This window comes from Vitis riparia, chromosome 11, assembly GCF_004353265.1.
Source record: "Vitis riparia cultivar Riparia Gloire de Montpellier isolate 1030 chromosome 11, EGFV_Vit.rip_1.0, whole genome shotgun sequence".
NCBI classification, from domain to species: domain Eukaryota; kingdom Viridiplantae; phylum Streptophyta; class Magnoliopsida; order Vitales; family Vitaceae; genus Vitis; species Vitis riparia.
In genome coordinates, this window is record NC_048441.1 from 15249087 (window position 1) to 15269985 (window position 20899).

Genomic DNA, 20899 nt, shown 5'->3' on the forward strand with positions numbered 1-20899 from the left:
CAGATGGTGTAGGGGATGGTTGGACCCCTCTTTTCTCAAGGGCGCTTAATGATTAGGAAATTGAGATGGTGGAGCAATTTATGCTAAAAATATAAGCCTTTAGGGTGCAAAGGGAGGACGAGGATAAGGTGGTTTGGACAGCATCTAGAAGTGGAGATTTCTCAATCAAGTCACTCTATTCTATTCTAGAGCCTGGAGGATCTGCTTTGTTCCCTTATGATAGTATTTGGAGAGCGTATGTGCCTCCTAAGGTAGCTTTCTTCGCTTGGGAAGCCTCCTAGGGCAAAATCTTAACTTTGGAGCAACTCCAGAGAAGGGGGTACTCTTTGGCAAATAGATGTTTTCTTTGCCTTTCTGAAGCAGAAACGGTGGATCACCTTTTACTTCATTGTGTTAAGACGCGGGCATCGTGGAATCTTCTTTTTTCTCTCTTTGGTGTGACTTGGGTTCTCTCTGGTTCAGTTAAGGAAACTCTCCTTGGATGGCATGGAGCGTTTGTGGGAAAAACACGTAAAAAGGAGTGGCAAATGGCCCCCTTATGTATATTGTGGTCAGTATGGAAGGAAAGAAATTTGTTGGCTTTTGGGGATGAGGTGCTTTCACTCTAAAGGCCAAAACATTCTTTTGTATGTAATCTGTGGTCTTGGGTTAGGGTGTTTATAATTTTGAGTCCTTGTTCTCTTGTTAGCTTTTTTGAGTGGCTAGGCTCTAAGTAAGGGTAGGGGTTGTTCTTTCCCCTTCCTTGTTTTAGAGTCTGTGGGTTGCTTTTGTATACTCCCTGTATACCTAGAGGGCACTAGATTGGTGTCTCCTCTTTCTGTTTAATATATTTCTCTTTACTTATCAAAAAATAAGTAAATGCAATGTCGAACCACATAAAAGATTATTAGTTTCACCTCATTGGCAGCACTGTTTCTAATTCTAAAGAAGAGGTTGTTTATAGTTCTAACTTCTAAAGAAAAAAAATAGAATTATTTCTAATCAACAATACCAAAATAAACCATTAAACCCCTAAATAGTGAATTTCCAAACAAATGAATAAGTTCATGACAAATATACTTATGATTTTCGTGGTGTGGATTACAAAATAATACTCCATTAGGTTATTGAGAGGGTTAAGGAAAAGACAAAAAAAAAAAAAAAAAATTGATAGACAAAAGGAAAAAGAAATTTTTAATTTCACTATATAGGAGTTTCTTTACTTGGAAACTTGGATAACGAAAACTGACACTTAACTGAACCCAGTAGAATTATTTGGCATCACTAGTATTATTTTGCTCCTTCACCCGCAATACTAGAGAACATATGACCTAAATTTGAACCCTCCTTTTAGTTGCTGAGGAAAATGTTGGAAAACAAAGTTCATGTTTGGATCCTAAAAAGTACTCAGGAAATAGAAGAACATTACTATGAAAAATCACTTTCTCATATTTGATTTTCCCTGAAAAATACAAAAGAAAATCAAATTAATTAAAATTTTATGTATTTTAAAATTATTTAATCTTCCAGAAAGAAAAAATAAGTGAAATGATTTTTTTGATAGATAAAAAAAATAAGTAAAATGATTGTATAAAAACAATTTATTAACTTTAAATTTATTTTTCACTTTCTTTTCCTTCTATTTTTCTCCTCTGTTTTATTTCTCTTGAGTTTTCCTCTAAATTTTCCAAAACCAAACGCAGCCAAAGTGAAAAAAAATAAAAAATAAAAATCAAATTTCGGTGCAATGTTAGTAAAGTTTCAAAAAAATAAAATAACTTTGTACTAGGCTCTGTTTAATTACTTTTCTTTTTCCACATTTTCTAAGAAAACGAAGATAGAGTAGGAAAACAAAATTAAATTGGAATGGAGAAAAGAACAAGCAGAGACTACTACTTACAATCTGGACATCCTGATCATCAAGCGAAATCGGTGGCGAATCTGGAAGCCTAACTTCCTTCGATTGCACCTGAGCCCGATCTGACGGCTTCGGAGGCTGCAAGACAAATTCAAATTCATAAACAGAAATGAAGGGCGGGGTGAACACCCAATACCTAAATCAATTTTCGCACAAAATGCCCATTTGGGTCGTGAAAAACCAACGGAAAAATAAAAAGCAACAAAAAAAAAATGCTAAATCCAATAACATAATGGAATATCGAAGCAGCTGTCATAAAAATTTCAATTGATTTTCGTAGCAACCAAACAAGGAGAGGCCTGAATGCGGAGAACGTACGGGAAAGGAGAGGAGGGACTGAAGAGAGGAGAGAGAACTGCGAATGGCATGGATCAGCTCGACCCATTGGGCAGGCGTTGGCGGAGAGGGACCCAAAAGAGATGATTCGATTATAGAGAGCAGTTGCTTGGGAGACACCATTTCAACCCTAGAAGATCTAAATGGTTTGAAATGCAGGAAGTTCAAGCGATAGAGAAAGAGAAAGGCGGGAAAAAAAAAATGGGAAAGGTCCGGAAATGCAAGAGCGATAAACCCTACATAGGCAATAGCGAAAAACCAGCGAGGCTTAGCGAGGGTTTGGTTCAAATTTTTTGTGAAAATAATAACAACAATAAATATTGAAAATTTAAAAATAATAATAATAATAATAATAATATTATTATTATTATTATTATTAAAAATAAATAAATATTATGATTTTCTCTAGTCTATTAAAAAATTAAAAATAAAACTTTTAAGCAAAATGTATGTACTAATCTGAGAGTGGCAGAACAGTAATTTGGAAAAAGAAAATCATACGTTTTTATCATTTTTAAGAACCAAAGTGTTCCCACTTTTAAAAATATATAAAAATTAAAATTTTGGAATTTCTTACAAATGATTTATTTAATCAAAATTAATTTTTTAGCAAAATTTTTGTAAATTTAATATTAAATATATTTGTTTTTTATTTTTTTATGATTTTTTAAAAAATAATAATTTTTATTTATGATAATTTCATTCATGTTCCTAAGGCTAAGTATATTGAAACCGTTATTATTTTGAAATTTTATTAAATATCTTTTTTATTTTCAATTAAATAAGGGGTGAGTGAAAATAACAAATAAAAATATGAAGGGAGACATTTGCTAAAATTTTAAATTTACGATGATTAAATTATTTAATTCAAACCTTATATAATTGACACTAAACACCATCGCTACATCAAAAAAAAAACAATTTTTAAAATTTTATTTAAAAATATATTTTTAATGATACAAAATCAAAGAGATCATAAAATTATAAATAAACAAGAAATAAAATTACACGAAATGTATAAAAACAATTAGTAACACCAAATAAAACTTTTTTATTCGATGATATATTTTTTACATGGAATATGAAGCCTTTATAGACTTTACAAATAACTTTCATTCATACTCGTCTTCAAGATTAGTAAATAAAAATCAATAAATAAATTTTTATTCATCATTTATCGATATTAATGTGACAATCATTCATCATCTTATTTATGACGATTTTGCTTGATGGTCATCATATTAAAATAATATGTAAACCTCAATTACCGTGTCCATTTGGTTTAATGTAATATAAAATATAATAAGATATGAGATAGCATATTTTATCATATGTTTAATTATTCTATCACTTATCATATTTCAACTCCAGCCAAATATGATATTGGACAAGTAGTAGCATATATTACTAATCTTGTAAAACAAATAATTTTAATTAAAAAGGTTATATTTATAGTTTAAAAAAACTCGAAAAAAAAAATATACAATATATATGTATATAATATAATATTTGTATCTGTGTATATTTTAAATATTTTATCCATAAATATTAGTGATAAGGAAATTAAAAATTACTTATTAAATTATAAATTATAAAATGATTTTTAGATACCACTAAATATGTAAAAAAAAATCATACATTTTTTAATTGAAATTTTTATTATGCAAAATAATTTTTATTGTATATAATTATCCAATATTAAAAAGTAATATATTTTCCATTCCATTTTTTATTATCTTTATAAACCAAATATAAGATCTTATTTGATATAATAACTTGGGATATCATTCATTAAATATAATATTTAAAAGATATTATATCTCATTGAAAATTATATAATATCAAATTGGATATAATGTTTTAAAACACAAGTCCTTTATGCAAATAGGTATTTTCCTTCATTGTGTTCGATCTTTTTTAACTCATAAAGTAAGCTTATATCGACATTTGTAATTCTAAAACTTATTACTTAATTTTTATTCTAAATTTTAAAGTTAATTGTTTGATAAAATTAACTTAAAATTTATTCTAAATTATAAAATTAATATATTTATTTTCATAAATTATAATTATGACAAAGGAAGTCAAATAACAATAAATGCAGTAGAGTAGCAAAATAGATCCTCGAGATAATTAGGGTAAATAAAGCTAAAAAAAATAAAATAAAGATGTAAATTTAAAAATAAGTTAACTATTTTTACTTATTATTTAAAATTATTTTTTTACTCAATATACTTAATAACTTAAATTAAGTTTATTAAATTGATTTATCAAACACTCGATAAATTAAATAAAATAAATTTTAAATGTAACATTTTATATTTTGCTAGCTAGAACCCAGTACTCATCCATCAACAATGCCCTTAAACCTGAACCCATGTCTAATTCCCAATTTCATAAGAGATCCAATCATCCAAGCATCATATTAAATCAAAAGTCAAGACAAGCTACTCCATTTACATGCTGTTCTTCTTGTTACTTGTTAGTTGTCTCCCATCATTCTGGTTGTTGTGATTAAGATGGAATCATAGGAACAAGTGAGAATAGGATCTGTGGACGGCAAGTTCTTTGTTGTTACTACTATAATTTGCCTGTTGTGGAGAAGAATCTTCCTTTTTTCTCTACTTTTGATACCTCTCCTGTCATTTTCCTTCCCATAAAACAACACCTCACCAAACAAAGAACAGCTTCTATAATATGACTTCTATTAGTTCTATAAACATTTTTCAACTTTTTTTATAAAATTATTATATATATATATATATATATGTATATTTTATCTCTTGTAATTAATTTTATTTTAATAAGATATAAAATATTTATCTACTTCATGTCACATTTTAATTACCAATCATGATTTAGAAAACTTTTTCATTTTAATGATTAATTTGGTTTTGAAAATATTGACTAAACTTGTCTAAGAAAATATTTTGAAAATATGCCTCTTTTCCATTTTTTCTTTTGCCCATAAAAAAAAATAAAAATTAATGTTGTTTTCATTGATAGTCACTTTAGGATGAGATCTAATTTCCTTGTTCTTGAATTAATTGATTGAAATAATGAAAATATTTCAAATTTAAAAATCGAGTTTATCCTATTTTTTGATCTTAAAAAGTAACCTATTTTTTTTATATAAATGTTTTAAAATTATTTTTAGAAATAATACTGACGGTGTTTTTATTAAAAAAATTTATGACCCGTCTGTGATATTTTGGAAAACGTGATTGTCTGCTGTAAATATAATATATTATTCATGGTTGTGAGTTGACAGAGCCAGAAATGACCGCTTTCTCATCCCTTATAAAGTGATAAGGTCGTACTTTTATCATTCTTGTTCATCCTCTCGACACCTCTGCAATCCTGAACCCCTGAGCATTAATTGATAGCTCAAAATTGGATCCATGGGAATGGAAGTGATCAACAAGTATGTGACCATAAAAACCCACATAGATGGTGCACCACAAGACTCTGATTTCGAGCTCAAGACTGCAGCTCTTCGCCTGTGGGCTGAGCCGGGTTCCAACGATGTCATTGTGAAGAACCTCCATGTATCCATAGATCCATACCAGCTAAACCGCATGAAGAGTTATAGCTCCTCGCATAGGGCGATAAATTTTGCAGTGCCGATTAGTCCTGGCATGGTGAGTCACTCGCCATATTTATTATTAGTCCCTGTTGATTTTCACGCTGGCCTGTAATGTTTTAAGTGGAATTATGTTGACAGGATATTGATGCTTATGGGGTGGGGAGAGTTGTGGCTTCTGGCCACCCGGAATTTGAAGAAGATGATTTGGTGGTGGGGCTCATCAGCTGGGGAGAGTATAGTGTTGTGAAAGGAGGCAACATGTTGAGGAAGTTGGATCCCATGGGATTTCCCTTATCCAACCATGTTGGAATTCTAGGTAATTAATTACTCATTATCACTTGTGATGATTCGACACTGGAACTGGACCTGGGCCTGGACCTCGACCTGCCATATAGCTTGGACTGTCCATATTTTGCATCTGCAGTCTGTTCCAATGGACTAATGACTGATTTCAAGGAATTCAAACTAGCCAAGTGTTCATTTGTTGTTTGTTCCTGCAGGATTCAGTGGGTTGGCAGCCCATGGTGGATTTTTCCAGGTATGCAAGCCCAAGAAAGGAGAGAAAGTGTTTGTTTCTGCTGCTTCTGGGTCAGTTGGAAATTTGGTGGGGCAATATGCAAAGCTGTTTGGATGCTATGTTGTTGGATGTGCTGGAAGCAAACAAAAGGTGAAGTTCTTCAATTTCTTACCATAACCAATCCTAGGTTTATATGGGCATCTTTAAGCAGTTTAATTCTTAAACTGAAAAAGTGTGCTAAACTGAACAATTAAGGTCAATTTGCTCAAAGAGAAGCTTGGTTTTGATGATGCATTCAACTATAAGGAAGAAACTGATCTGAAGTCAACTCTCAAAAGGTTACAATCCCTGTCCGAAAGTTTTAAAACAAAAAATGGCTGTCCTTAAGTTTAGTGCATACCTAAGATGATCTTCTTACAGGTACTTTCCTGATGGGATTGATATATATTTTGACAATGTGGGAGCTGAGATGCTAGAAGCAGCAGTTGCCAATATGAACATCTTTGGTAGAGTTGCCGTTTGTGGAGTAATCTCCCAGTATACAGACAGTGGAAAGCGAGCTGCACCAGACATGCTAGACATTGTGTACAAGAGAATCACAATTCAAGGATTCTTAGCTGCTGATCTGATGAATGGGTACACGGATTTCATTTCCACGACACAAGATTACCTAAATGACGGCAAAATTCAAGTGATTGAAGACATTTCACAGGGCGTGGAGAGTATTCCATCTGCTTTCGTAGGGCTGTTTCGTGGTGATAATGTTGGGAAAAAGATTGTAAAAATTGCAGATGAATGATTCCTAGGGACACTTCATTTTCCCGGAGTAGCGGTTTGGAATATGAATGTTAAGTTCCCATGATCGTTCCTATGATTGTCATTAGACTAGCTAGTATCAATCAGTGAAATAAGAAAACAATATCATAAGGAAAAGGATTGAACATGATACATTGGCATGTTTGGATAGCTAAATAGCTTTAAACCCGGGTTGCCCTCTGTGTGAAACCACTTTGGAATTGGGATACACAAGAACCAAATTTAGGTTCAGCCTGCTACTAGACCTATGTTGTATTGGTATATGTTAGAAAGTTTCTTAAATTCTTAATTGGTATAAATTTATTTCTTTTCGTAAAGAATATTATATAAAATACTTTTTATATTCATATGTTATTTTAATATCATATTTCTTTTACAAAATAAAAAAAGTTATTAAGACTATTTTAGGTGAAGGAACATGTTTATGAGATGGAGATGAACCTTTGAAGAACACATAATAGAGCAAGCATTCTTATGGTTCAATTTATGGGTATAATGAGTGAAAAATGAAATATCTTGAGATCCAATAACAATGGAATACTCTCTGTTATTTGTAGATGTAAATATGATTGGTCGAACTTTATTAAAACTTGGTATGTTTGTATCGAAGCTTCTATTGAGAGGACCCAACCTCGAGAAGTCAAAATATTGATAAAAAAATCTATGTAGACATTATTCGAGATTTTTAAAATGTATTATGGTACATTTCACCTTTAGAGATTAAAGTATTGAAAATCCTAAATAAATTTCTTGATTTTATATTGCCGTGAGAGGTTGGTTATCTTTTGAAGATGCCTGCCTAGGATTATATATTTCAATAAAGAAGTGAGGAGTCCTGTGCTACTTTTAATTAGAAATGTGTCACAAAAGTCAACCTCTACTTCATTTCTCCTTGGTCCGGTTTCAGGCCGGAAATTCATCATAATTTCATGCTGTGATTTTGATCGAATTTAACTTACTATCGTAGATTGAGTCGTCTCACGTCTGCGGGACCTCCCATGATACGTCCCGCCATATTCACCTTCTCAAATGATCCAAAAAGCCGTCATTAACTATCGAAGTAACACCCTCAATTCCCTCCTAAAAAAATGCAGAACTCTAAGCCAACTCAAGCAAATCCATGCCAACCTCCTCCAATTTCACCTCCCCGAAAGCCCATTTGCAATTGGACAGCTTTTGTCCCTGGCGGCCACCTCCAACAATCCTTCATTCTTTTCTCATGCTTGCTTAATTTTTCAGAATCTCTCTCTTCGAAATATCTTCATGTACAATTCCATGATTAGGGGGTATGTTCTATCGCATTTACCGACACGCGCCATTTTATGCTATTTAGACATGTTAAATTATGGCCTCTTAGCCAACAACTACACTTTTCCACCATTGATTAAGGCCTGTACGACTCTTGGATCGTCTTCAAAGTTGATTGGTTGCTTGGTTCATGCCCATGTTGTTACGTTTGGATTTGATGAAGACCCTTTTGTTGTTAGCGCGCTTATTGAATTTTACTCCTTGAATTTTGACATGGGCACTGCTCGAACATTGTTTGATAGAATTCCCAATAGGGACGTGGTTTTGTGGACTGCAATGATTGATGGGTATGGGAAGATAGGGGATGTTGAGAATGCAAGAATCTTATTTGAAGATATGCCTGAGAGAAATGCAATATCCTGGAGTGCAGTAATGGCAACTTACTCAAGGGTCGGCGACTTCAAAGAGGTGCTTTGCCTATTTAGGCGGATGCAAGAGGCAGGCACAAAGCCGAATGAGTCTGTTCTAGTGAGTGTTCTTACTGCCTGTGCTCATCTTGGTGCACTCGCACAGGGACTGTGGGTTCACTCCTATGCTAAGCAATGTAATTTTGATTCAAATCCAATATTGGCTACCGCATTAGTTGACATGTACTCAAAATGTGGTTGTGTAGAGTCAGCTTTATCAACTTTTCAGGGTATTCCCAACAAAGATGCTGGAGCATGGAATGCTATGATATCTGGGGTTGCAATGAATGGAGACGCATGGAAATCACTTGAACTCTTCAATAAAATGATCTCAAATGGGACTCAACCCACAGAGACCACATTTGTTGCTGTCCTAACTGCTTGTACTCATGCAAGGTTGGTTAAAGAAGGCCATAAATTGTTTGAGCAAATGAGTAATAACTATGGGGTTGAGCCTCAGCTTGAGCATTACGCTTGTCTGGTTGACCTTATGGCCAGAGCAGGTATGTTAGCAGAAGCTGAGAAGTTTATAGAAGAGAAGATGGGTGGACTTGGTAGAGGGGATGCTAATGTGTGGGGAGCTCTGCTGGGTGCTTGTAGAACTTATGGAAATATTGAGGTTGGGAACAGGGTTTGGAAAAAGCTTGCTGACATGGGGGTGGCTGATTGTGGTACTCATGTGCTTTCATATAATCTCTATAGGGAAGCTGGCTGGGATATGGAAGCGAAGAGAGTCAGGAGATTGATCTCAGAGGCTGGAATGAAGAAGAAACCTGGTTGCAGCATAATAGAGGTTGATGGTACAGTCAAAGAGTTCCTTGCAGGCGATCTTTCTCATTCACAAGCACCACAAATATGTAAGACACTTGATTCCTTGTTCAATATTGGGCTTTTGGAGAGTTACAATGGTGCATAAATTGTTGAGGTCTTCTGCAGTATATTGTGGTTGGACATTCTTATATTGCCCTTTCTCAGTGCAACTTTACATGCTTGAAAATTATTGTGTGGTGCTCTTTGGAATACAAAAAATAATGAAAAGAGTGTATTGCAGCTAGGTAATGCTGCTTCTTTTTCTTTATACAAAGTTTCTATTCCAATTCTTCAGAGATCGTTCTCCAGTTTGCATTTACTTAAATAGTAGTGAGTGTACTGAAAATCATTCAATCAGTTGGAAGATGGCAACTGAGCTTGTCTAAGGTCAATACAAACTTACCAATTTGTCATTATGGGCTTACAGAGGCACCCTTCAGTGTAAACAGAAGGCCAGTTGATGATTCGAAATTGAGGTTTTTGTTAGATTGCAACACTCACTCACTTCAAATCTAGACTATGTTTGATTTTTAATCACTCCTTCCCTTTGGTGTATATATTATTCGTTGGTGACCTCATAGGCCTCACCTTTAAAATGAGCGTGTATAGTTAATGGAGCCCACTACATAATTAAAACATGTCTATCTAAGTCATTCACCCTCCCATCCAACATCGTGTTCCATGAGATTGCAAAGTCACTTAATAACAATCCCTTGCAAAGCCAGAGAAATAGAGTCCCACAATGGGATTTAGGATCTACCTCTAATACCATTTATAATGAACTTAAAATGCATATTAGATCTATTAGGCATGAAACATAGATAAAGGAAAGGAGTCAGTTGCATGGTTCTATGAGAAAATGAGGGAAAATGTGAAAGAGGAAAAAAAAAAAAAAAAAAAAGTAAACAAGGAAATTAAAAAATAATTTTAAACTAACAAAAATAATTTTATATATTTTTAAAATTCATTTTACTTAATTTTTTTATATATATAAATATTAAATAATTTAAAAACACAATATTTCTAACTAATTTTAATTATATTCTATTTTATATATATATATTTCATATAAGAAAATCAAAAATTTTTTAACATTTTTTTTCTTTTTGGACTACTTTTCAGTCTTTTCTTTAATCATACGTAAAATGATGTTTTTTTTCCCCCTTCTGCAATGCATTTTAAATGCTATATTATATGGATTTTTTTTCTTCATTACTGCATTTGAAATCGGATCTAAAATGAATGTAGTTTATTTGGTTGATGGAGACATAAAATAAGGTCACTTCTTCCTGTCGTTCATAGGTCACAGCTGGAAATGATGCTTTCATCTGTCCTCCATATACTTTTGGGTGAGTGCAAGGAACATGTATGGGCCCCCTTTTCTTCCTTAATAAGATTCTCTGTTTCATAAAATTAAAAAGTCAAATCTTCCCTGGAATATTTGCTTGAACAGGTCGTTGGAAGAAACATAATTCGTAGGAAAAAGCAATTTCATAACTCCATGGATTCAGTTTCTAATATGGGGTCCTCTAATTTTAAGGCTTGCTGCTACCTGCAAGTTCCATGCAAGGTGCAACAGAACAAATTAATGGAGTTTAATTTGGAAATGTTAAATCAGCTTTATAAACAAAAAATAACAAGGATAAAGCTTTAGCCATGGGGCTTGGAGGTTCATTGGAAAATAAAAGGGTAAAGGCAAACAGTACAGACAGGTATATCTTTCCCTTCACCCCATAACTTGTGTATCCATGTTGTTATTGCAATTGGCAAGCCTCTGTTATTAATTGAGCAGTGGGGAACTGATACGTGAATCCAGTATAGCTGGGAGCCTTACTGTGGTTGCTTGCTGGTTCTCAAATGTCAGGCACATTGCTTTCTCTGGAAATCTTCTGCTGATAACAAGCCAGTTATGAGGCGGTTAAGCCTTTCAGCACCGGGACCAGGCCTGAGTATAGAGACATTAGCTATGATATCATGTGGGGCTGTAATATTTGTGTTTCCTTCATTGTTGAACCATCCACCTGGCACGAACCCATCTGCGCTTCGACCCAGTAGCTCCTTATCAATCTTGTCAAGAGCTGGTTCATTCCTGCCAAATTTCCTTGCAAAGGGGGCATTGCTGCCTATCATTGACTGGTAGTTGTCAACAGTTAGGAAATGTGGGTGCTGCTTCGGAGGGTTGTCCCATGAAATGAAGTGGAGGTCATGGTTAACTGTTGTGTTCCGAAATTCGTCTGCATTGCAGATAACCGTATGGAAATACCCTTCAGGTGAAGAAAGAAAGTTGGCATAGTACATGAGGACTATTCTTGGGAGGTTGTCCCAACCCCATAATGTATATTCCACAAAAGAGCGTGAGAGCATCATCCAAGCAGAACCTGAGAAAATAATAAACACAATAATGACTAAATAAAAGCTATTCATTCACATTATTTCAACTAAGATGACAATTGAGGGGAAAAATAAAATAGTACAGTCATCAAACTTCTAAAATTTTCAGTATTGCAACAAATGTGAAAATTTTCTTTGTAGACTTCAAGCTGACCTTGCCAGGCTCATGCAAATGTCTGGTCCTTAAATCCCATTACTGAAAATACACCATTCAGTGTCCACACCTTCACTCGTATGAAAAAGCGTGCAATGGCAGGGCAGTTTAAGGTGTAAGACTACTGGACCAACATTTTCTTTTCCACTGCTGAGCTGACATAAACCAGACCTGAAGCAGGTTGGTATACAACTATGACAGAGAAAAGGCATGTGGTTGACTTGAATGAACTGTCAGAACATGGGCCAATTTCATGTTAATTGGATTTTCAACCAATTGAACAAAGGACCCAGTAGCACAAACCAGGTCTGCAAGCCTTTCCCAACTTTTTGGGGTTGGCTTTAAGAATTCTAGCCTGATCCATCAGGTTCTGAAAATTCTTTATTTGCATCTGGCTCTCAACTTTAAGTCATCCTCTAAAAATTGAAGCCATATCCTGTGGTCACTGGAATGTGACAATAGAGAGGCTTCCATGAACCTGATGTGAAAGCAGTTGGTGGCAAGTACTGAAACTCACCCTGTCAATTTTGCAGTTCAAACTTATGCAACCAAGGGTTAACCCCCTAGAGAGCCCATAGATTTGTAACAGTTGGTAAAAGGCCTATTTCAATATACACCTACACCCATCTTTAGGTACCAAAAAGAGCCAAATGTTATCCCCCAGCCCCCACTCCACCTAATGCTCATTCAACTTCCCAACACAGCTCTGATATTTTATTCCTAGAAAAGTTCATTTCTTTCACAAGCTAATCAATACATATAATAATTAGGCCATTGGAAGAATCTGGATCAGTCATTAGAAACCATAATATCTTCAGATCAAATTACCAACTGGCATTACATTTACCCCAACAAAATGTCAGTTGCTTACTAAAGTGGTTTGATGCACCGCAAGAATACATTCATAAAACTCATAAAGTGGTTGTGTTCAAGTTCAATAAGCCTTTCAAGAGTTAGGCTCAAGAAAATATGCTGTGCAACTCAGCTAAATCTATAGAAATCATACCAAGCTCAACAAATTCATGATTTCAGATCATTTTATTTCATTAAATTGGAGCCAATACGAAGTTCTCTAAATCCTAACATTCTGAGACTCAAGAAAGAACATGGGGTCTTGGTGTTGTGAGCTTTTATCCTATCTCCCACTAGCATTTCACACCAAAACAAATTTGGCAGTAACATATGCCAAATGTCTGTTCACGAAGGTGTAGTTAATTAGTTCGTAGAGCATAATTGTTTGAAAGTTCTAATGAAGTTTTTGACAAACTTCAATGAAATGTCAGTTGAAATATGTTCCAAGGACCTAGACATTGTAAGAATAGTTACTAGTAAGAACGACACTGTTAGAATTTAAATCAATAGTTCAACCTCACTTCATGCTATACAAAATACAACTGATAAAACCATTGACAGATATCTGAAACAGAGATTTCTAGGCCTAATGCCAATATGTGCAAATGATAAACAGAGTGATACTGAGGATGGCAGCCACAACCACTTGAAGAGCTAGGGTAATTGGCCAATTTTTGGTAATACTGCACAAATACAAGTCATAAATGTGAATGCTCTGCTCTATGTTGCCAAGACGATTGCGGGCAATGTTGTCCAAGGCAAAAGGCTATGTCAAGGTGATATGACTCCTTTTAGCATAAGGTGAAAGGAGAAAAACAAGGTGATAGTATGACTGTAGTAAGGCAATAAAAACCATACATATATGTACCTATTCTATACTTAACCAATATAAGTATTATCTTTAGCAATCAACACTAATAATTTTTTATCCCTTATGGTGTCTTATAAAATTAATAAAATAGTAACAATTATTCAAAATGTTAAATATTATACCACATATCATACGAAACATTATATTGTTTAGAGAAATTGATCTTGACCAAATGCATATTCTCAATTCCAAACACCTAAAAATTAGAATAAAAAAACAAAATAAGAGCATGAACGTTTTAGAGAAGTTTTAAGCATCATCATCATAGTCATTATTGAAATTAAAAGTGTCATCACTTCCATCAAGACAAGATTGATAACCCTTCGTCTCATTATTACTGTGATTGATAATGTAGTATATCATCTTATACTCTGTTTCATTTAATGTTAGATTGAATTAAATTACAATATGTTTAATCTTAACCTATGGTCAAAGGTGGTTTGTCTCTATGCCTTGAGCCTTATGCCAAGGCAACCACCTAGGCATCAACTCTCTGAAGCAGCCTTGTCGGGGTCTTCAAGAGGTGACTTTTATCTACCTCACCTAGCATGGTGGCCCAGGCAACCCAGGCAATTATGCTACCACATTTCTATACCCTAATTATTGAGAGGCTACACTTCTCAAAGACTACTTTGACATTCTAGTTGGAGGAAAACCAAACTTAATAAATGTAGAAAAGAAAAAACATGTGGATTTTCAGCCATGATATGAAGCATAATCAATATAAACCCTCACCTGTAAACAGTCTATATGCTGTTGGTACACTCCTTGTTTCTGTTGCCCAAAACACATCTGTCTTTTTTAAGCTATACAGCCCTGGATCTATTATAAGAGGCTTGGCTCTTTGATACCTATGAATATTCACCAGATGTAATCCTATGAGCAGAGTTGTTATAGCTCACAAAAGAATACACTCTACTTTAGAACTGAATCAGGAAAAATAAACTAATTTTTGAAACAAAGAGAGATGAACGCGTACTCTTTCCATCCAATATCACTGGTATGCTCGATAAAATTGAGGTCCCTTGGAATAGTTGACAAAGTGTGAAGTAGATCTGTTGTGTACATAGAAGAACACAAAACCAAAGGCATCAGGCATGGACTGCAGCTTATAGAAAGTAGCCATTTCTTAGATTATATGAAAACAAATAACGGGAAAAACAATAGAACAATTTCTGGGTTCAGTGCAGTGAGTAGTGATGAAATTGATTTTAAAATGGTTATAAAGATGGAGCTCACAAGACAACCCTTCCAAAACTACAAGTATAACACAACGCTGCATTTTTTAGCAAACGAAAACAGAACCGCTAGCAATCTGGAGCCAGTCCAATTTCACCCAAAAAGAAAATCATAAATTCTTCCCCTCCCTCCCAACAACCACACGAAGAATAATTCAGTACCCAATTATAATAGAAATCACAGCTTAAAACGTAAATACATAGATGAAATCAAAATCACAAACCCACCCTCCACCCCCAAACCACTAGCAATTCGAGACCCAGTCCAATTCCACCCAAAAAGAAAATCATAAATTCCTCTCCTCCCTCCTACCCACCCACACAGAATAATTTAATACCCAATCTGATATAGAGAGCACATCATAAAACGCCATACATAAATAAATAAATAAAATCAAAATCTTAAAAAACCATTCCTCCAAAGAAAAAGGAAAGGAAAATTAAAATTTCCTTACATACCATCTTGGGTTACCAGAGGATAGTCGGAGGCACTCAAATTGATGAACCAATCCCAATCTCCACCTTCCTTCATCAAAATCGCCGCAGCATGAAGCGTATTACTAACCATAGTAGGCCCTCTATACGTAACCAAATTGGCCCTCACAATCACCCTAACATTACCCCACCTGGAAAAAACAGATTCGTTCTTCACAAAATTCAACAACTCCAATCTCTCCTCGGGCGAGGCCTTGAGGTCCAAATGCACAGCGTACTGGTTCCATGGATGGTACAGAGCCTTCAGCGTCCTCCTCAAGCTCAAACCATCCCCCTTCGACCCAGAAATCAAGTAAGCAATTCTGGGCACAGAATTGGCGGAGCTCGCAGAAGCCAACCCCAGCTTCGATTCCACAAAAACAGGGTTCTGCACCTTGATGGGTTGGCGGTGAAACGGCGAGGTGGAGGTGGAGGTGAAGATCGCTAGTACAACAAGAAAAGAGAAGACCAGAAGGGAGAAAACCAGTGGGAGGAACCATTTCTTCTTCTTGTGCTGAGGCTTGTTCTCCATAGTTGAGACTTGAGATGGGTTTGTTGTGAGCATGAAAGCAGAAGCAGAGCGAGCGAGAAAGGGCGGTGCTGGCGTCGATGAGACACCACCGCAGTTCACGGAATCAATGATGGCTGTGGGGGTGACTGACTGGCGCTGGCGGTGGCGGTGGCGTTGCGGCTGTCAATTTTGCTTTTCCCGACGCGCGACAGGCGGAGGTGGAGATTGAGTTGAGAGAATTAATTTCCATCTGAGATGGTTGAAGTCTAGTACATACGGATACGATTCTTTTTATTTTAAATTTTTTTTTTTAATATTTTTACTTTTTAGGTGGAACTATAAAATATTAACTCTCTTTATCATCCACAGCCTACGGCCGCCAGCAATGATAGCCCATGGTGATAATCCATATAAAATGAACATAAAATAAATATAAATATCCATTTAAAAAAAGAGTATAAAAAATGATAACCTTTTTTCCTTTTTTAAATTTACACCTAAAATAAAAAATTAATTTAAGAAAAATCAAAACATTCCATTGATTTATATACTTAGCACACAATCATATATATTCTAAGTCATAATTAAGTTGATTTTAATTACTCGATTGTAATGGCCTAATTTCAACCTTCTTTTAACGCAATAAACTTTCATAACTTTAAAACGTGTTTATATGATTAAAAGAAGTATGTGCATGTAAAGTGTCAATTTTTTTTTCATATCAATATGAGATATTTCCGTTGTATCCTGCAAATTTATGGAGCTAAATGGATAAACATTTCAAATTTTCTTACTTGATTTTATCCATTCCACACCTTCAACTATGCAAAAAGAAAAATGGTTCAGGAAATTTAAAAGATAAATAAAATATCAATTTATTAATGGAAAGGGAAAAAGAGGGATTTGAACCCTTGGTACAAATAACTTGTGCAACAAATTAACAATTTGCTACTTAAAATGAGTCTAATTGTAATGATTTACTTTCAACCATGTAAACATTATATGTTTTTGGATCAATAAGCCTTTGCGACTTTAAATTACATTTGCATGATTAAGAAAATCATATACATATAATGTTATAAACTTTTTCCTCTATTTAATGTAGGATATCATAATCACCCTTGTACTAATATAACATATTCGTCATATCCTACAAAATTGTGGGGATCAAACAAACATTTGTTATAAAACCAAACAAATTCCCACATTTGAGTTGAGGATCAACCCCGATATTATTTGTAATGACTTATTGCTAATGATGTAAATATTATTCCTTTTAGGCTCAATAGATCTTTACGACTTTAAAACATATTTACATAGTTAAGAAGGGTCTATATATAGTGTTAAAAACCTTTTTTCCTATTCGATTTGGGATGTTACAATAATTATGAATATAATTGGAAATATAATGTAACAATAATTTTCATTCAAACTCCTTGAAGTTCAAACATGCTTAAGGCTAGATGCCCAAACATTCCCTTTTAGGATATGATAGTCATTCCATACCTTGAGCCCTCCAGATTTAAAGTGTAACGACTCAAATTGCCAAATTTTTGTTGGAAGTAAGTAAAAACATTCATATACTTCTTAAAAACTCAATTTAAAAAAATTAACACATCAAACCAACTTCAAACTCAAACAATTCAAATAATCAACATTTTCTAATATTCAAACAAAATGCCAAAATAAATTTCTAAATCCAAAATCCTAATAGAGATTAATTTCCCATCTTAATCATTACTTCTTATCTGAACTTAGAGTACTTAAAAAATAGTCAACAAAAGAGAAAGAGCTCAAAACTCGTGAGGAACATTGATATAGTTTTATGGATAAAAAAATTTCAAATATGAATACAAATAAGGAAATACAATTGTGGACCCTGCATTTCGGCTCATGCGTTTCCCACTCGATGGCGAGCTTGATTTTACTTTGAAAATGATTTTATTGTTTGAAAAATGATTTGGAGTCGCCACTTATTTTTGTTTTATTTTTTAAAAGGGTAAACAAAATAAGAAAGAAAACCCTAAATGTGACTCCTAATTTTGAAAAAGGCAATCTACGAAAAACCGGATCGGGCTCGGGAGTCAAGTTACTTATCGGGAAGGTACGGTAAATACCATAGCACCCCTCTAAGTCCCTAAAGTCGGGTCTCTACTAATAAAACGAAACTGACATGACAATCAGTAGGAAAATCAATGGATACTCAAATTGATCATGCGTATATGAGAATCAAAACACTCAACAAAGAACGATCGAAGTGGGAGCGGGGCATACCTTAGCATCAAACGATCAGTGCGCTATCAAGAGAAATGGAGTCAGTGCACAATATAGAGCACGAAACATAGCACATGCATCACTAAACAGGGATTAAAATTGTTTGAAAGGAAACTACATTTTTGAAATTCATTTAAGAATCGGAATCTCGAAGATTACTGGAAAATTGGAATTTTAGAGTTTACTTGAAGATCAGACTTTTAGAGATTAAATATGAGAATGAGAATTTTAGAAATTAAATTTGAACGGGATTGGAATTTTGAAAATGATTTGAGAGTTCAGGATTTTAAACGAGTGGGTAAGTGGATGAGTGAATAAGTAAAGGAATGGAATAATAACAATGGTGAAATAATAAAGATTAGGTAAATAATTACAAAAGATGAAATTTTAGAGATTGAGGATGTGAATTTAGAGATTGAAAACTTAAGAATTTATTTAGAGATAAGATATTTGGTATGCGAATAACCGAATAGGTAAACGGATGGGATAACGTTAATAAGGAAAATAATCATTAAACGGCGGTATACGAACGGTGAAGCTTTTGAGATTGGAAATTAGATTTGGAAGTCAGGTTCTGAAGAATTAAACTTTAACAATTAGAATAAATAGGTAAATATGGAATAATAATGCTACTTAACGGAAACAAAATTTTAAACGAACAAAAAATGAATAGTGGAATTTTTAAGATTGAAAATTAAATTAGGACATTGGATTTTTGAAGAATTGGACTTTAAATAAATAGATAAGTGGAGGATAATAATTCTAATTGATGAAAATAAGATATTGATGAATATTTGAAGAATTAAATTAAAACATGGGATTTTTTAAGGATGAGACTAGATAAATATGGGATAATGATTCTATTTGATGAAAATAAGATTTAAACAAATTATTGAAAAATTAAATTAAGACATGAGATTTTTGAAATATTAGACTTTAAATAACTAGATAAATATGAGATAATGATTCTATTTAATGAAAGTAAGACTTAAACGAATATTTGAAGAATTAAATTAAAACATGGGATTTTTGAAGGATTAGACTAGATAAATATGGGATAATAATTCTATTTAACGAAAATAAGATTTAAATGAATATTTGAAGAATTAAATTAAAACATGGGGTTTTTGAAAAATTAGACTTTAAATAACTAGGTAAATATGGGATAATGATTCTATTTAATGAAAGTAAGATTTAAACGAATATTTGAAGAATTAAATTAAAACATGGGATTTTTAAAGGATTAGACTAGATAAATATGGGATAATAATTCTATTTAATGAAAATAAGACTAAAATGAATATTTGAAGAATTAAATTAAAACATGGAATTTTTGAAAAAAATAGACTTTATAAATATGGGATAATAATTCTATTTAATGAAAATAAGACTTAAACGAATATTTGAAGAATTAAATTAAAACATGGGATTTTTGAAAAATTAGACTTTAAATAACTAGGTGAATATGGGATAATGATTCTATTTAATGAAAGTAAGATTTAAATGAATATTTGAAGAATTAAATTAAAACATGGGATTTTTGAAGGATTTAGACTAGATAAATATGGGATAATAATTCTATTTAATGAAAATAAGACTTAAACGAATATTTCTTAAACGAATATTTAAAAAATTAAATTAAAACATGCGATTTTTGAAAAATTAGACTTTAAATAACTAGGTGAATATGGGATAATGATTCTATTTAATGAAAGTAAGATTTAAATGAATATTTGAAGAATTAAATTAAAACATGGGATTTTTGAAGGATTTAGACTAGATAATGTGGGATAATAATTCTATTTAATGAAAATAATATTTAAACGAATATTTGAAGAATTAAATTAAAACATAGGATTTTTGAAAAATTACTTAAAGATCTAAGTTTTGAAAATGGGATTTAAGGTTTAGAATGTAGTAAATTCATCGAGTCCAATATAAGTTAATTTATACAAAAGTTTTCATATATGGTGATTAGACATAATTAAAGAAGGGAAGGTGAAATATAAATTACTTTGTGCTTCAAAAACGATATTCAATCCTAATAATTTATCCTTTAGTTATGCTCAAGTCAAATTAAAGAAGGTAGGTAAAAATATGATAAGATGGAAATAAAAATTAAATAATGAATTAACAGATTATGGAGACTAGAGGTTAAGAGATTTACTTTTTTTTTTTGTTTAGAATTTGGGCAGCTAAATGGGCTAACCCAACATGGGCTTGGGCCATGAGGGTGGCTAGCTTGAGGAGCCATGAGGCGCCCCCATCAACAAGCTTGGGCTGGGCTCCAAACTCAAGCCCATATCCGTGCCATGGGCAAGCCCAAGGCACCCATATTTTTACAACCTACCCCCCCTCACCCCGCTTGGCTTCAACACCCTCGCCACCTCTCCGCGGCGGCAGCAGCCGACACCACCACGTTGGAATAAATGTCAGAGACTGGCAGCCGACGCGTGT

At 33.5% G+C, this 20899-nt stretch overlaps 4 protein-coding genes across 5 annotated transcripts in view; 2 read left to right on the plus strand and 2 right to left on the minus strand.

The window, feature by feature from the left end:
- The window catches only part of LOC117924488 (nuclear pore complex protein NUP205), a 64170-nt gene extending 61673 nt beyond the window's left edge, over window positions 1–2497 (minus strand). Inside the window, exons 1-2 of one of the 2 annotated variants that reach the window (XM_034843112.1) lie at window positions 2216–2497; window positions 1880–1975 (exon numbers count right to left, since the gene is read on the minus strand). In XM_034843112.1, coding sequence (XP_034699003.1) covers window positions 1880–1975; window positions 2216–2356 — 237 coding nt within the window. In that variant the 5' untranslated portion in view covers window positions 2357–2497. The remainder of the gene's footprint in view (window positions 1–1879; window positions 1976–2215) is intronic. The other variant, XM_034843111.1, reaches the window with a different exon arrangement.
- Window positions 2498–5550: 3053 nt separating this feature from the next.
- On the plus strand, window positions 5551–7318 carry LOC117924663 (2-alkenal reductase (NADP(+)-dependent)-like). Its single transcript, XM_034843362.1, has 5 exons — window positions 5551–5874; window positions 5958–6135; window positions 6320–6486; window positions 6592–6674; window positions 6757–7318. Exons 1-5 carry the CDS (start codon window positions 5635–5637, stop codon window positions 7133–7135), a joined length of 1047 nt encoding a protein of 348 aa, XP_034699253.1. The 5' UTR covers window positions 5551–5634; the 3' UTR covers window positions 7136–7318.
- A 1169-nt stretch (window positions 7319–8487) lies between these two features.
- On the plus strand, window positions 8488–9783 carry LOC117924793 (pentatricopeptide repeat-containing protein ELI1, chloroplastic-like). The gene has a single exon (XM_034843506.1). It carries the CDS (start codon window positions 8488–8490, stop codon window positions 9781–9783), a length of 1296 nt encoding a protein of 431 aa, XP_034699397.1.
- Window positions 9784–11149: 1366 nt separating this feature from the next.
- Window positions 11150–16419, minus strand: LOC117925508 (beta-glucuronosyltransferase GlcAT14B-like). The gene is made up of 4 exons (XM_034844529.1): window positions 15643–16419; window positions 14925–15000; window positions 14681–14796; window positions 11150–12055 (listed from the first exon to the last, which is right to left on the minus strand). Exons 1-4 carry the CDS (start codon window positions 16220–16222, stop codon window positions 11538–11540), a joined length of 1290 nt encoding a protein of 429 aa, XP_034700420.1. The 5' UTR covers window positions 16223–16419; the 3' UTR covers window positions 11150–11537.
- Window positions 16420–20899: the final 4480 nt, after the last annotated feature.